Genomic DNA, 17,005 nt, shown 5'->3' with positions numbered 1-17,005 from the left:
GCAAATTTACTTTCGAGAAAAGTAAATTAGTGAAGAGCCCTCAAAATATTTGTCTAATGAAACATCCGCGGTGTGTAATAAACACAAGAATTTCGCAGTTACGAAGTTTACATCTCTCAAAAGTATCCAATTCGTTGAAGAAAGAATACATTGTGTAATGGTACGCGTGCATCCAGCACGCCCATTCAGTCACTGTTTACCAGGATACGCAATGTAGACGATGCATTTCTTCTTCTTTACGTCTTACAGTCAGCCCCTGTTATTTCAAGAGGAGTACTGTATTAAACCAACTGTCTCTTTTATTATAGCTGAGCTTGCTTTGTGTGGGGAGTCTTTAGATCTATCTTTTGTACTATCTTACACGGTATTTTTGCCAGAAATTGAAGAAATCAAGTTTGTTATTGAGGTAAGTATCTTATCTACCTTTAGCGTACAGGAGATAGAGGTGCCAAGTTCTGCCTTTTTGAAGACAAGACATTAGCATGTTATCTCTGTTTGCTACGGATAATTGTCATCAAATTCTAATTATATTCTTTGTATGTAAGGTGGAACGACTTGTAGGGAGATTAAATATCCCAGAATCGAACACTCTTCGTCGTAGTTTGTTATCCTTGGCTCGGAATGAAGATCGTAAGACACCAAATATTAAATCATCGACATCGGCAAATGTTTACCAAGAAGCTCACGATAGTTCAGATGAACAGACGACATCTGATAGTGAGAATGAACTCAGCGGCGGCTGGAGAAGACACACAGAGTTAAGAAATGGATGGATTGATGTATTTTCCACCCCGATACTTTCAGTAATTATTGCATATATTTATCATCCTATTTTACCTGGTGAGACGTTTGAAAGTGTGCAAGAACGTTATCAGACATACGGTGAAAATGTACCAGAACAACCAATCGACCTCGAAGCTGATGTAATCAATCTAGAAGTGGAAGCGAATTCTTGTGCATTTAAACTCATAGGCATGGTATTGAACGCCCTCAACAATATTAAGGTAGAGTATCTGCATGATCTTCAGCTAGTACAAGGTTTCTTCTTCTCGAGTTTCCGCCTTGTATTGTTCTCTCTTGCTCTCTACTGTACCTTCCTCACGTATTTCGTTGTAAATCACTTGTTGAAAACCAAACGCGATGGTTGATCGGAAAATCAACGCTCGGTATTATATCCAACTAATTTGTACCGAGTATTGCAGTGAATATTGTAAATTAGAAAGTATGAGAAAGTGTTACCGTGAATTGTGTTTTTATCTTTGCAGGAAAACTACTTTGGATCCTACCAACTTTACAGAGATTTCGATGCACGAAGTTTATCGAAAATAAAACGATCTGTAGCATCTCAAGACGTTGATGATGATGACATAAGTACAAAAGATAATGACCCGTTATCACTGCGACCAATGGAAGCCAACGTTCTGGTTAACCTCAGCTCCGTCAGGGCTGAATTGACTCAGGTACAACACTCGTCAGAGCATTCTGTACTTATCATTTTTTCAGGCCTGTATCAAAACTTTTCAGGCATAATGACGTTTTCCTGAAATTGCCTGGTGGCACGTAATACAGTATATACTCCTTTTTATCAAATTTTTTGGATCTAATTTGGCTCACATTTACTACATTTATTTTAACAGCACTGTAGTACTGAAGATATGATCGCTCCTCTTCTTGTTACGGATCGGTTAACATTTGAAATGCACAAGAATTTCTCCGAGACACGATTGCAACTTCAGCTTGCACCTACAACAATCTTTGCTTCGGATGTAATTGAGGTAAGTGCAACAGAACTCGGTATATTCTGCGACTTCTCTTTACACAAAACAATCAGTTTTGTAAGCTCTGTATGACGTTTGGCAAGTTCAATGATGATGGTTAGGTACATATTTATAGCTGAAATCCTGCTTATTGGGACTGGTATCAAAGCAAATGTTTTTCCATGGACATGTTTGTCTATATCGAAATATAATTTCACACAGTTTGCTATCACAAAACCTAGTTGACTTCAGTTGACTGTTTTAATAGGTCTTTCAATCGTATGTTGCATTGGTTGAACTTTAGAATTTATTTCATATTTGTTCGCAGAGAGCTTCTTCCAACAGCCATCTGGGACAAGGCTATCTTCATCTCTCAGGACTGCAGTTACGTGGTCATGCAATGTTTTCGGCTGAAGATCGACCAATGGAAGTCGAGACCTTAGAGTATGCTTGGTTACTTGAGTTGCAAATTGGAACATTTTCAGGAAAGGTTACCCTACCTCAGGTATTTGTTCAATTAGTGGTAACATAATTTCGAATTTAGTCAGGCCAAACACTTTTTTACATCAAGTTAGCCTTATGTAATAATAGGCTTAATATTAATATTCATGATAGGAATATTTCATCTTATCTAGTTGATGACCATTTCTAATTGGGCTGAATTATTTGCGTTCCATCTTCTGGACGAAGAGAATTGCATGAAAGATTCTTCACCGCATAAACTCTGTCAGCATGGTGTATTACAATCAAAATGCGAGAAAAGACCAAAGGATTATGAAGACCCTGAAACTGGTGAAGATCGTACGTCCTTGTGTCAGACGGAAGATGATTTTAAGTACAAAATCATTCGAGTATCTGTAGAAGAAATTGATATTTCGTTAGTTGAAGCGAGTTGTTGTTGTAATGTCAAGGTAAACGACACAAAAGTAGCTTATAATGAATCACTATTATTTCTTTATTGGGTAACGTTCGCAATGAATACATTGTATAGGTTTCACCAATCCGAATTGCCTCGTGTAACCTTCATACAGACAGCACTAAGTCTGGTGTTAGTGTGTTTGTTCATAAGATCGACGTAAGCCAATATGTACTGCTTTTGGCTGGTAATAAACTCAAGAATCAATTAGCACAAGAAGAATCATGTTGGCTTGAAGCTGCTTCTCTTCATGTTGGTCCTATCATCTCAGATATTTGTCTTGAGGAAGATGGCAGTCTTGAACCCTCGGATCAGAAAGAGTTTTTAGAGAAACATGACCGAAAAACTCGACGTCTTTGGTTTCTATGGCCGCGTAATAAAGCACGTGGAACTTTGCCAAGTGATAAAGAAGGTCGATGTGGATGTGTCGGTGGATGCAATTTCTTTGGGAAGAATGTCAATGGCTCTGTATTTTTTAAACTTGATTATCTTGATGCTGGACACGAAGAGAAAGAGGGACGGTTCTTCGGCAGCCCTGATGGATGGCAGGATACTGAGTTAGACGAAGATGATGATGCTTTTATTGAAAACCATAGTAGTGCGAGGACACTTCAACGACACAACAGCTGGGCGGGGAGCAGTCAAACTCCAAGGTTTCGTAGGATGAATTCTCAGAGGTCTGCAAAGATCTTCAGATCGAAAGGCGGTTCATCTCGAAACAATATTCCAACATACGCGACTTTTCCAATCAAAACTAAAGAAAAAGGTAGGAATTTGCTCTTTTCCTTAAAAAATTCAGGCTGTAAAGTAATCTGATTCTACTACATGCCATCTTCGGAGACCTCGATTCAATTCTGTGTCCGGCACCTTTTTGCACAAAAGTTTATTAATTATTATTAATTACGGTTTTTCTCTCGGTGTTTTGTCCCAGTGATAAGTGGAACAAGTGCTTGGAGTGTTCCTGATAATTTTCAAAAGACTACCATCTGCAATGAAGATGACGGAAAAGAAGGTCTAAGCTCAACTAGCGTGGAAGACTCGCAGTTCAGTCGTCAAAGATTGCCAAGTGATGGATCATTCTATTCTTGTACTAGTGGGTTGTAAGTATAAAGAGTGGAATTATAATGTCAATATAATTTGAATTTTGATCAGGCTGGCGAGAGGGCAAGGGACAAATCAGGCTGTATACGGGGGCCCCCGTAACCCCGAGCGGAGGCTTTGCTCGGATACCTTCTGGCCACTCAGGACCCCAGTTCTTCCCCTTCCGGCCATTTTTTATTTCTAAACCGTGTGCATACATGCAGAAACATATAGCTCAATGATATGAATATCCAGCGCCTTAACTTAATTTCTAATAGTGAAATGATCTCAAATCTTTCAGAGATAGTTCTGCTGCATCTAGACCAGCATCAATCTTGTCGTTGGATAGTTTTACTTCTGCGTATGAGGACGGCGATCAACCAGTAATTGAAGTGCATTGTAAAGATTTTAAAGAACAATTTATCCTTCTCCCTTCAGTTTTATTGTCAAAGTACAGGAGTCATCTAACTCAAATGAAATGTGAACATTGGGTAGAAAACGAGAATTTTACCGAACAAGCAACAAGAAAATTCAGTCTGATGCAAAATCTTAAGGTTCGTATACATTACAGTTCGAATATATTTTCTAAACCACCCTGGATGCGATATTGCCATCATTATCTCTGGTCCCAGAGATCCCTGGTCTCTTTTCGGGTAGCTTTTCTCTGTAGTTTACTAGCTAAAATAAGCGGTTGTGCAGTTCCTTACTGGACCACAACGAGAGTAGGTATATAGTGGCAACATATACCTGACTGTCTGAGAAGTTGAGATATTCTTTTACAATTTTTAAATGGTACCTTTCCTTAATGGTAATATCTTCTGATCTTTATGATAATATACTCATTTTTCAATGATAATAATACACTCTTTTTAATTATAGCATATACTCTTTCCTCAACCTCAATGATAATACACTCTCTCCTTACTTATAGATATACCCTTTCCTCGATGATAATACACTGTACTATTCAATTCACAGGCTATTGATCACATTCCCAGAGCGTGTTTTAAACGACTTCAGTTTGTCGGGCGTCATGCTGGCCAATTTCACACACTTCATTCGAGAAAGATCAACGATGTCTCTGCACCAGGTTTTAATGATGAACGTATATCTGTGCTACGAAGGGATTTTTCGATTTCTGAAAATGAATCTGACAAGATGTGAGTATTCTACATTTTTTGTGTGTGTGGTATTATAGAATCTGGATCATGGATTGGATCATGGATTGGATCATGGATTGGATCATGGACGGTCGTCAGTCGATCTCGTGTAGTAAAATCGCTATGTTGTCTCCGTCGTTGATCCGCCGCATTTTCCTGTTTAGGTCTGGCATGGACTCGTTAAAGAAACGTCGTTGGAAGAAAGAAATTAATAATGAGTTATCACAACCTGTATTATCCAAACGTCATGCTGCGAATTCGACACAGAATATAGAATGTGCTCAAGTTAGTCGTGGCACGTCAATCATCAGGATTGAGGGATTTGTTAACGTTATGCTGTCTCCACTTCTTCTAGAAGCTGTTAACAGGTAAGCAGTTTGCATCAACATTCTGTAATTATAATGAACATATGTTCTTGTAATGAACTATGGCAACTAGTTCTACGTCGTTACCGATAAAAATCTTTTTTATCTACCATGCACAGAGACAGTACAAAGCCATCAATAATTCCTTTTTAAATATAGAGCTTTTTTAGTCAAGTAGGTACGATATAATAGCTTAAATCTATGCCTATGGAGCTGATTTTATATCTTTTTTTAATTTGATTGCAAGTGTTTAGTTCTTTTGCTCCCATATACGCATAGAATAAGAATCAAAGATAAATTTTTCTATAAATTTTCTGCTAGTTTCTATTACCCTCGCAATGTAATCCTCTCAATCTTATTAAATAATTTATTTTTTGTTTGAATTTCCTCTAGATATACAAAGTCGGTTAACGAGCTGACGAACTCACTTCACCCTTGCACGATCCTCGATAAGATACACGTGAAAAGTCTAAATGTAGCTCAAGCGAAGTACAAAATGGATCTTCCAGACGGGTCCTCTGAGTCGAAAGAGAGTCAACAAAACATCTACATTTCACTGCCTGGCATTAATATTTGTTTCTTGCAAGCCTTGACAAGTGAACGTCATGTATCCACGACCTCGCTCACCGCAGCTAGTAGCGAAAGTGAACTTTCAGACACAATGCATGCTAACTATCATCCAAACCCTAGTCTTTCATTGCTGGCCGTGAGACTGAATAAATTTTCAGGACAAATCATTTGCCATAACAAGCGGAATGCATCGCTTGCGAAGTACATGCACGAGAAAATGGAGGCTGAACACACGACGTCTGATCAGAGTATCCCCCAGTCCCCTACGGTTGCGAAAAACAAATGTTCCGAAAAAGTGGGCAATCGATTTGCGGGAAGTTTCAACTTGGAACAAGTTCAACTACAGTTTAGCCGTTTGTGTAACAAAAGTGACGTTGAAAACAGCCATACGACTGCTATACCGCCAAAATGCAGTAAAGTTGATTTCATTTACTCCAGTAGAAACATCATTCAGTTTTCAAAGGATTTGAACGTAAAAAACCTAAGAAAGGAAGAAATAGTTATATTTGTTATGTTAGAATCTGGAATAGATAATATTTCATTGAAAATTGGAAATTGCGCGAGATTGAAGGCTAGAGAAGAAAAGTTGAAACATCATGCTGCGACGAAAAAGAAATATGGTCATAACCGAAGCCAGAGCGCTCCTGCTCAGTTGCTGACTAAGATTACCCAGTGCGATATTATCGACGCACCACGACCGTTTCAACAAACATTACATGAAAATTACAGTGAGCAAGTTTTGGAAAGTATTGTTGTTGAAAAACAGCCGGGTATTCCGTTGTCCCCGTTGAGCCATAAAGATGATTCAGCCAGCTCAATATCGTCTTCGTTGAGTGCCCGAAGCGTCAGCACTGGTAACTTAACTGATAATGAAAGTGAGGGTGAAGACGAGGTCGACACACAGCCACTGCTTGCACGTCGTTCTCAAGAAACTGGCAGAGTTGGAAAAGCTTTAACACCGACAACAAAAGAGGAAGATCGAAAGCCAATATACGTAATGAATCATGAAAACGATGTCGTTGCAAATTTCAAGTGTATTTGGTTCAATTGTGCATCGCCGTCTTCAATCAAACCTGTTCCTGAGAATTATCATCTGCATAATAATCTGTTAACAACAGGAATACCTGCCGTGTCAAGTTGGATGCCTGGTGCAGAAAAACTTCGTGCAACTCTTGTACAACTCCAGAATGACCAACGTCGAAAATTCTTTTCAGTTACATCATGTATCATGGCACTGGGACTTCCAGAGAAAAATAAAATGTTAGGCGCGGTAAGTTGATTTAATTTTAGCCGTGTATGTTTGCTGTCGCAATAATTTTACAGGCACGAAAAACCTTGATGACCAAGGAGCGACCTTTTTCAAAAACAAAAAAGTGCTTACCGGACCTAAGCAACTCAGTCCAACAAAATCCATAATTCTATAATAGACTCTTCAGTTCAATTAAATTAGAGGTTTCCAGCCAAGTGCATAGACTGATATTTCAAAGCCATGCAATTATCATTCTCTATAAAATGATATTTAATACGATTAACGCCACTACGATAGAAGATAGCATATTTCTAGCAAATCTGGAAAGCCATTTATCATTTAAAACGGCTAATTTTATACTTTCTAATATTTTATCCTTTGAAGCACAACATCGTGAGTAAATCAAGCGAAGAGTCGAAATATCTACAAAGAGAATACTCCAGTCAATTAATCTTTTATCTTCGACGTCAATTGTTGGGCACAAGAAAACATAAAGTTCTTGCAGCGTTGTCTGATATGGCTGCCATCCCAAGTAATGAGGATTTGAAAAGTGGTATTATGGCCCTATCACGACAGTGGAAATGTATTCTGGGTGTCATGGATGAAGAATTTCGTCCTGCTGGTACGTTAAAGCGACCTGTGGTTGGTCGTGGTGTCCTAACGGAGCGTGATCGAGCTATCTTGATGAAAACTGAATACAGGAAGTCTCAAGATGAAGGAACACTCGCTGCAGGTAATTCACTTGTGTGAATAAGTTTGTTCTCGTGCAGTTCAGTTTCTGTCTAGAACACCGTCGAGCGTAAGTAAAGAGTGGTGATATCTTACTCGTATATATCAATCCAAATGCCCCCCAATGCATGGAGTTTGGCACTATGCTCAATAAATATGATAAAACCAGGTGTCCGCAGCAATGGAGTTACAAAACATTAACAACTCCGAAAACTGATATACTGTAGTATATGTAGCAATTATATTACATTGGTGCAGGTTTTATACGGTAAAGTATTGAAATGATGCTATTTGATGCTAAGGTATTGAAATGATACATATTTATGTTCTGATTTACTGTCTTATTTTAAGATTTTGAAGCTTTCACTGCAAGTGGTGGCAGTCCTGGTAACACCTTATACAGTATCAGTGATAAACTGTCACCCAAACTTTCATCTAGTATCACATCTGTTTCTACGAGTGAAAGTGATAACATTCCTACAGATAGAGCGAGAGTAAAGAGGAAGAAAACGCAAAAACCAGAAGTTGAACAAAGTTTGTACAGTTATTTCTCATCACCGGTCGCTTCTCCAAGATCAAGTCAGCATGATACTAGTCTAGCGGATAGACAAGAACAAACTCTGCCCACCGGTAAGTGTTCACCCCACCCAACACCCAACAGTAGATACTTGTTTCCTTAAAGGTGCTGTCCTTGCACACTGCATGCGGTGTTCGAAAGTATGCAATGCTGCACTTGGCACTAGATTCCTCGAAAGTAATTTTTTTAAACGATGGTCGGCGCGCGGGTTAAGCAATAAAGTTCAGTATATTTTATGCATGAATGGTGTTTAATTGTAATAACCTTGGATTAGATTCGGAGTAAGAACCTTTAGAAACCTTTTCCGCTTTACCAAGTGACTTTATTTCTATATAATTTCTGTAGTAACGTGGGCTGCACCTGTGAAAGACGAAGATGATTTATTTGGTCAAATGGTCAGTCAGCCAACAAGTGGCAAACAAATTGCGGACGAGAAAGTTATTTTCAAAGCATTCTTTCTTGGCATGGGTTTTCTGCAACCTTCAGACGAATTCTCTCCTTGCTCAGACAAAAACTTTTCACTGCTTGTCAAACTCCGCTGTTTACGCTTGGACATATCTCAAGGAAAACTAGACTGCCTGAGAAAGACCAAAGTTGAAGTACCTTATGTTGTTACTAATGAAACCCAAAACAAAACGCCGTCATTTATATTCCAAAATTTTGAAACGAAAGTAATTATCAAGAGTACTCCTTTATTCCGAAGTCCAAAGAAAAATGCTGAGGAGAAATTCTATGGAAAAGACAAACTGGATTCAACGTTCCAGAAGTCATCGAGCTTGTCACGTTCTGCTCATGTCAAAATCAGTTGTCAGTCAGCGACGCAAAGTATTAATCTTTCTCTAATCCGACTGCTGCTTCAGGTAGCAGATATAATTGATATCCTGGGTGAAAATTACGATGGAATTAAAGCAGTTTCTCCAAGTGATGCTTTTCTGAATACGACAGAAGCAGAAAAAGTGAAGGCTGCCTCTGAAAATCAAAAATGTTGGAGAATAATGTCCCAGGTTTCTGATTTATATTCCACACTGCCTTCGGGACGCACAAGTGTAACCAGGGAAGGATCAGGTAAAGGAAAGTTTTGTATTTTGTTTATGTCAACGTGCATGCCACTTTATTATAGTTGCTAAGACCTCGGAGCGAAAAATATGAGAGAAAAAAATATTATAGAGGAACCCCATTAGAGAACCCCAACCCCTCTAATAACTATTAATTATTTAGCTCAAGTTCGAGAACATAAGATTGATATGGAGAGCACATTGAATCAGGTCAAACGTCGTCAATTATCTCGCACACTGAGCAGCCCTAAAGATATCAGGTTTATCTCAAGTAGACTTCCTCGTGATCCACCTAAATTGAAGATAGTTGTGGTGGTAATGTTACATAAATTAAAGTGTGTGGCCACACTGGGTGAACTTTGTTTACAAACTGATATAAATGGTATCAGCATTTGCGCTTGTCATAAACTCGAAAAACAACAGGGAACATTGGTAAAAAAAGCCTCAGTAGGTAGGTAGTGTACCGTAGTTTTCTCATATTTGTATAAACTTGTTTTGTATAATAATTTTTCGGTAGTTAAGAATGTGCATGTACAGGAACGTTCGAAATCTCGAGCTATAATGTTGAATGCTTGATATAGGTTCCATTCTTCTTTCGACGTATTTCCTTTACTGATTTACTGCTGACAAGAATAAGATTGTTGACTATCACGGTGGCTCTAGGAATATTTTCTAGTTAAATCTGTTGTTTATCGCAGTAGTGTGGTCTCTGTATTATGTAAATGGGAGGAAGCACACCCAGTAAGATCGATGCTTGATAGTGATATCAATGCTTCCTATTTTTTGAAAATTTTAGAGGCGTGTTCTAGAAAGGTTGTGTCATCTTCTGTGTCAGCACATTTACAGAAAGCACGTCTCGTTCTCTCGGAAGTTGGAAATCAAGATGGGTAATTACTATGTCATTGTCAAATTCGCATTAGTTGACACTGTATCAATTGCATTTATAGACATTGTATCAACATTAATAATTGTATCAACGCTACTCAGCTATCATTCTTATCAAACGGAAGCTGGAAACGTCACATATGCAAATGTCAGAATTCTTGTCACAAATTTACAGATACATTTTGGTTGGGATGCACGATGAAGACATATATCATCTCAGTAAACTGTTTTACATTTCTCAGAACTGTAGTGAGTTGTGTCCTGAATACATCTCATGGTATGTATTCATGTGTGAACAAAAGAGAAGATGTGAAGAAAAGTATTGTTATCTCACTTGGTGCAATTGATGTCGATATCCCTCAACATCCTGTCGCCTTACATTGTATGATGACCAGAAGTTCTAAAACTTTGTCAAAACAATTATCTGAAATTCAGAGTCAGAGAAGTGTAATGAGGTATTTTATTTACGACAGTTGAAATCACATCTCAAAGCACGCATGTTCTTATAGCGTTTATTTTTACTCCATTGCAATATTCCTTACTTTTTAAGAGTCTGTGGGATCAATGTGGAAACTATATAGGCTTTCAGCAAAACAAACATATAATGTTGAAATGGTGAAAAATGTTCAACATGTTCCATCTATAGAACTTTCAGCAGCTTGGAGCGTTCGTCTCTTGTGGAATTATCACGTGAGAGAGATGAAGGTGATGGAGCGGTTGGTGTTGATAATGTTCCTGTAGTTCAGGTCTCTGAAGGCGATATTGATGTCACTGACGCTGGATTTCCATGTACGAACACTCCGACTAAAGATTTCCCTCAGATGTCCATCACAGCCGTATTGCAAGGTTTCTCAATTGGGGCTTCTCTTCTACCTTCTCTGAAAGTAGAATATAAGGTATAGTACGTGTTATATTTGTGATAAATGTACCGTTGCTAGATATCTACTACATTGACATCATGGTCATTTATTGTTTATTATAGATCGGCACAGTCTCGTCATTTGGAAAGACGGGTAGAGAAAATACTTTTAAACTTGATATGCCGCAACACCATCTTAGTTTCACTTCAAAGGTAAGGTAACATCTCCAGTCATGGTGAACGAACTCAATTGCATGCACGTGATTATTTCAGCCGACGAAAAGTTTTCATATTCGTTATAAACAACACGGCGGTTGTTCAAAAGCCAGTTAGTTTATTAATAATGGGTTAATGCAAATCTATAAATCAAAATTTCCAAAATAATCTTTTACTTTTTCTTGCTTTTCAAATCAATGTGTTTATATGATCCATATATTTAGCCCCAGCGTTCATCCTGGACGAGCTCTGAAGAACGGGACTCCATGCATGAAAATTATAAACGTCGTTTCGAACACTTGTTTGTTGGGTTTTATTGGTCTCATAATATGCTATTTATATATTTTTTCTATTCAGGTAAAATCATTTGACAGTAGTATCCCAGCTTCAACCTCGATTCATCTTCCTCGGGTTGATATTTTTGGCGTCCTGGATCAGTTCAATCCATCGGCATCTAACGCAGCAACATCAGTTCGTGGAAAAAGACACTTAAAGATCGTCGCTGATATTGGAACATTCAACCAAAATCTATCCACTGATTTACTCAACCATCTTATATTCATCCAAAAAGGATTTATGAAGGTATCAAAATATTCTATTAAAACTGGGTACAATAAATTTCATCATATATTTCATGCATCATCTGTATTCGCTTTGAACTTCCTTTGGTCTAATCTGTACAATCAAAGTATTTTTTTTCTTTGTAATGTGGTGGTGGTATGCGATATTTCCAGCGAAATAAGGCCGTGTTTATTTTATGGGCAGCCTGTAAAACCATATGCACAAAGTGGTTTATCTTGTTTAACTGAAATTGACATGCATGATTGCGAGGCTATATACAATTCTCGCTCATGCAGTTGATGTTGTATTGAAGACGGTTCACTGTCCATACAATTCAGGAAGCCCGGTATATAAGGCACGCACGCCGTAGTATGCATATTACTGTGGTTCTAGCTGATATATAGAGTGTTTATGATTTATATACGTATATCTGCGATTAATGCTTATCAGCCTTCATACTGTTTATTTGTGTGTAGGAAGTGAACGACGTTTTGCAACGAGTGTCCGGAGAAAGTCAACCTGTCCCGTTATGGCGCACTGCATCAACTGACAATGTTGACACGGATGATCAAGAGAATGTTTTTCTTATTTTTACATTCACTCTCAACCTGACGGTAAGATTTAATAACGGCACTTTTATATAAGTTCAAAGCACACTGACAAAGCGTGTTCCTGATTGGCTAACTGGGCGTACTGGCCGCTCTTTTTTCGCAAACTCCATCATATCGTCACAACTTTATAACGTGAAGCTCGTGCATTTTTTCACAATTTTCAAATATATGATTTTAAGGGTATAAAAATCACGGCAACTACACCTTCGTCGACCGCAGTTCGCTTGGAGACCGGATCTATAAACCTGGAAGTATCGAATAACGAACCAGTCGTTAAGAAAGAAAGTTCGAGCCATATTGAAAGTAAGCTTAATTCGTCTAAATTAAACGTTCCTCAGTTAAAAACGTCATTTTCATATCGCTATATTTGGAAATATTTAGAGAGTGATCAGAAGAAATCTAAGGTGTTTGTTAAAGCAGATGTTGACCTCACTCTATCACTTGTACAGTCCTTGAAGGTAATTTCATTCAATGCTATCGCGGGTAAACTATAAACCTCTCTCATGCAAGTATCATGTCGTCTATATGCATGCGCACGCGAGTTGCCTTATGTTCCTTTCTTTGCTGTTTTCATAGGATCAATATTATGGCGAAGTGAATGATTTTCAACAACTTGCTTTCTTTAATACTCACATTGGAATACGAAATTGCCTGCAGGTTTGCAATATTTTTAACTATAAACATGCAATTGTTCTTATATGTCGTTGTTCTTTTTTCTTACTGGAGTTTGCCCAGCTGTATATATTCAGATATACAGTGAGGTGATATTTTCCAACATCAAGGGAACATACAAACAGCTAAAAGTGGCATTTTTTCGTTAAAAATTCCTATTCTGTATTTTTCAGGGAAGAGATAAATCAGAAGAAAAGGAGACGTTACTTATTTCCGTCGTCAAACCCTTTGTTTATGTTCAACCTGTGGCTTTTGATAAAGGTTTGTAAGATCAGTAAGATGTTTTTTTTCAAATTTATTAGTATATGGATGATTGGGTTTGTGTATAGAGTATGGTAATAGTAACAAAATGTCAACTTATTTAATGAAATAAATTGTAAATAATAACAACGAACACTCCACAATAGATCTTTAACACCAAGTTAATATTTCGTCAGAACCTCACAAGCCAATCAAGATAATTAATTAACTCTCGTCGTTTTGAACGAGACTCATGAACATGGCTTAAATTTTTCTTTCTTAGCTGTATTGCTATATTTGAACTACAAGAATGCCTACAGCTACTGGAATGAACAAAGGATGTCTCTCAATGAGGATGTATGTATGAAATAAATAGAAAATGTATTGAAAAATTATTAGACCGCATTGATAGCAATATCTCTCACGTAATAAGAGTTGTATCGAATCACGGATTCTAACTTAATTCTATTTTACAGGTACAATTTGCCACCCAAGCTGTATTTGAAAAATTGCCACAACCCCACCCGACAGCCCAGCTTTCTGGATATCTATTCTTGCAGCTAACTGTTAGTGAATTAGGCATATGCTTACCACTACACAATCTTAACCAGGTTTGTATTCGTTTCTTGAGTGATAACATGTTGCTGTCTAGTGGTCTACTCTATCTGGAATAATATTTTCTTACCTTTTAGGAGCAACCATTGATCACCTCCCAAGGTGCTGGAGGTACTTCATGAAGTTCGATAACTAGTGATGTATAATACAGTAGCTTATGCGAATTTCTCTAATACTGTCACAATGTATGTCTAATTTCTTTTTCCATTGTAGACATCAACCTCGCACTTGTTGTCACGATGGAGAATATGTTACTCACATGTTGCTCAAGTGCATCATTTGTGAGCAAAGGAAATTTTACGCATTTCTGTTTACGATTTGCTGAGAAATTTGATGTTAAACAAGCTGATTGGAAACCTCAGAAGCGAGATGGTATTCTGATGAATTCATGTATGTTATTACTTTAAATATCGCAACATATATTTGCGCCCGTAATTATATGGTATATAACACGCGATTATATACTAGCTTACTAGTGGCACGATATTGTAGAGCAAATTGTTGTTTTGCACCAGATAATTAGTATCAGGAGCTCGGAATTAACTCAGACATGGCTTTGATGGCTTTAATCAAATTACAACTTGGAATCATACGTCTGGATAGTTCCTTTCCGAGTTTACATTAAAACGGAAGATTCGGTTATGCGTTAATGCAGTCCGACGTCGTTAAGTATAACATGTATAATGGTAACAAATTTTCATTTATATTTTGCTTTGACTTGCAGGTAAAGTACCAAATGGAACCTACGAGATTTGTACTCGTACAATACGGGCACCTTACGCGAATGGTAGGTTATGTTTGATTTTTTCATAAAATCATACCTAACTGAAAAGCTTTTTGGGTTGTCTTGAATCTTGGTTGCCGCAGAAAAACAAAAACCAAACGCCATCATAAGTTTACAAAACACTCTCCATGTGTGACCCTTCTCTACCGGGTGTCCCAAAAAAAACTTTACCTCTTTGTCTTAATATAACTCAAAAACGAATAAAAGTCATTAAATTGAAATAAACTCCACTGCATGCAAGCAGGGCTAACTTAGATTTTGATATATAACACTAAATTATTGATGCGATATTTACGGAGATACAAGCATTTGATGTCGCAAGGTACTTTCAAAATCTGTGCAAAATTGACAAAAATCGGCTATTAAATTAATTCGAAACTAATACTTTAACTTTTACGTTTTTAACTTTAGTGATTTTAATTTCAAATGTACAATTTTCCATTGCAAACTTACTCTTATATAAGAGCGAACAATTAAAGTTAAAATCGCTGAAGTTAAAAACTTACCACGGGAAGTGGCATGCAAGTATTTTCGAATTAATTTAATAGCCGATTTTTGTCAATTTTTCACGGATTTTGAAAGTACCTTGCGACATCAAATGCTTGTATCTCCGTAAATATCACATCAATAATTTAATGTTATATATCAAAATCTAAGTTAGCCCTGCTTGTATACAGTGGAGTTTATTTCAACTCAATGGCTTTTATCGTTTTTGAGTTATATTAAGACAAACAGGTAAAGTTTTTTTTGGGACACCCGGTAGACTTTTCACTCGTGCATGGAACGATGGTAGGAACGACCATAATAACATATGCTTTGTATCTTCCATAGATATGAATAAAGCAGGCAAAATGGTGATGTCGCTGATGTGGAAGATGTGTGGCGTTGATGTACATTGCGATACTGAGATTGGTAAACGCTTAAAAGCGTTAGGTCAGACATTGACTTCCGTGACTGGTGACAGTGATATAGCGAATCTGGAGTCAGTTGCTGAGGATTCTGAAGAACACCTCATACCAGATAAAGATAAAGAAAAGGAAGTTGAACATGGGGAAACTGATGATGAATACTTTGATGAAACAGATTTCACGCCTAGAAATGTACAAAATGAAAAACCTCAAAACCTTGAAAAAGAAATGTGGAAGCAAGCTCGGAAAGTTAACGAACTAAGGTAAGGATATATTTTGCACCAGCCATTTTAATACCGCCATTTATTAGCATGATAAAATAATAAACTTCTTGAAAAGCTTTATCAAAGTTTCTGAAGCATAATATCGTAGTTTCTTGTGAAAGCCCGGTCCTACCAGACTTTGAATTTTAGTAATATATAATCGCTCATTTTGACTCCAAATAGAGAAGTTCTTTCAAAATATACTATTTTTCAGGAGACAATCAAATATTGATACGAAGTCACTAAAAACCGAGACTGAAGTCCTACAAGAACTAGAGAGTGCTGTGTTCAATGAATTCCGTCGAGATGTGAAGCGGAAATTTGAAAAACAATCTCAAAGACCGTTGTTTGCGCTGAATGAACGACGTCATTCGATACAACGACGGCCTATCAAGAGTTCTTCATCCTTTAGAAAGAAACTTATCACAGAGAGGTCACAAGAAAAAGCTGGGATAGATGAGGTAGATTTTGCTGAAAGCAGCGAGATGATTGATCTTGGAAATGTCACTCAAGATGGTGCAAAGCGTACTGGATTTTTGACGGCTATACCATTAGACTCTTCATTCTCGTCTCCTCATGAACAAATGCGTGTGATGCCTCAGCGAGAGAAATATCCCACAGACAGTCGAAAATATCTTGCATTCGGAGATTCTTCAAATCAAGTTCAACGTCAAACACCTTCGAAGCAACATACTTCGTCTTTCTCGTCCCAGAAGTCCACCGTTGTAGAACAGGATTTGGACTTTGATCTGCAAGTAACCGTGAATATTGAAAGCGGTAAATGCGTATTTCATCCAAATAGTGATACAAAGGCTGAACAAACCGAACCAAGGTATGTGTATGTGTCACAATCGCCTGATATAATTTGTTTTCCAGTGTACTTTACCTTTACCGTCAATATGTAATTGATTAGGGTTATTATTACTATTACGT

General features: G+C 37.6%; 1 protein-coding gene across 2 annotated transcripts in view; it reads left to right on the top strand.

The window, feature by feature from the left end:
* LOC114527275 (transmembrane protein KIAA1109-like) overlaps positions 1 to 17,005 on the top strand; it is a 28,966-nt gene that overhangs the window by 5,673 nt on the left and 6,288 nt on the right. For both annotated transcript variants that reach the window (XM_028548944.1, XM_028548936.1), the window contains 33 exons: positions 309 to 406; positions 546 to 1,004; positions 1,266 to 1,460; positions 1,638 to 1,775; positions 2,086 to 2,262; positions 2,393 to 2,668; positions 2,749 to 3,439; positions 3,605 to 3,773; positions 4,055 to 4,307; positions 4,732 to 4,913; positions 5,078 to 5,281; positions 5,672 to 7,118; positions 7,482 to 7,830; positions 8,178 to 8,456; positions 8,749 to 9,468; positions 9,622 to 9,909; positions 10,255 to 10,345; positions 10,586 to 10,798; positions 10,990 to 11,239; positions 11,326 to 11,415; positions 11,776 to 12,000; positions 12,456 to 12,593; positions 12,770 to 12,893; positions 12,972 to 13,048; positions 13,167 to 13,247; positions 13,436 to 13,523; positions 13,786 to 13,859; positions 13,979 to 14,113; positions 14,195 to 14,228; positions 14,331 to 14,507; positions 14,842 to 14,904; positions 15,733 to 16,072; positions 16,287 to 16,904. In XM_028548944.1, coding sequence (XP_028404745.1) covers positions 309 to 406; positions 546 to 1,004; positions 1,266 to 1,460; positions 1,638 to 1,775; positions 2,086 to 2,262; positions 2,393 to 2,668; positions 2,749 to 3,439; positions 3,605 to 3,773; positions 4,055 to 4,307; positions 4,732 to 4,913; positions 5,078 to 5,281; positions 5,672 to 7,118; positions 7,482 to 7,830; positions 8,178 to 8,456; positions 8,749 to 9,468; positions 9,622 to 9,909; positions 10,255 to 10,345; positions 10,586 to 10,798; positions 10,990 to 11,239; positions 11,326 to 11,415; positions 11,776 to 12,000; positions 12,456 to 12,593; positions 12,770 to 12,893; positions 12,972 to 13,048; positions 13,167 to 13,247; positions 13,436 to 13,523; positions 13,786 to 13,859; positions 13,979 to 14,113; positions 14,195 to 14,228; positions 14,331 to 14,507; positions 14,842 to 14,904; positions 15,733 to 16,072; positions 16,287 to 16,904 — 8,743 coding nt within the window. The remainder of the gene's footprint in view (positions 1 to 308; positions 407 to 545; positions 1,005 to 1,265; positions 1,461 to 1,637; positions 1,776 to 2,085; positions 2,263 to 2,392; positions 2,669 to 2,748; positions 3,440 to 3,604; positions 3,774 to 4,054; positions 4,308 to 4,731; positions 4,914 to 5,077; positions 5,282 to 5,671; positions 7,119 to 7,481; positions 7,831 to 8,177; positions 8,457 to 8,748; positions 9,469 to 9,621; positions 9,910 to 10,254; positions 10,346 to 10,585; positions 10,799 to 10,989; positions 11,240 to 11,325; positions 11,416 to 11,775; positions 12,001 to 12,455; positions 12,594 to 12,769; positions 12,894 to 12,971; positions 13,049 to 13,166; positions 13,248 to 13,435; positions 13,524 to 13,785; positions 13,860 to 13,978; positions 14,114 to 14,194; positions 14,229 to 14,330; positions 14,508 to 14,841; positions 14,905 to 15,732; positions 16,073 to 16,286; positions 16,905 to 17,005) is intronic.

Source organism: Dendronephthya gigantea, unplaced genomic scaffold, assembly GCF_004324835.1.
Source record: "Dendronephthya gigantea isolate DGI-Jeju-01 unplaced genomic scaffold, DenGig_1.0 000001F, whole genome shotgun sequence".
Lineage (NCBI taxonomy): Eukaryota > Metazoa > Cnidaria > Anthozoa > Malacalcyonacea > Nephtheidae > Dendronephthya > Dendronephthya gigantea.
The sequence above is the reverse complement of the archived record's forward strand: the minus strand, read 5'-3'. Positions and strand labels throughout refer to the sequence as shown.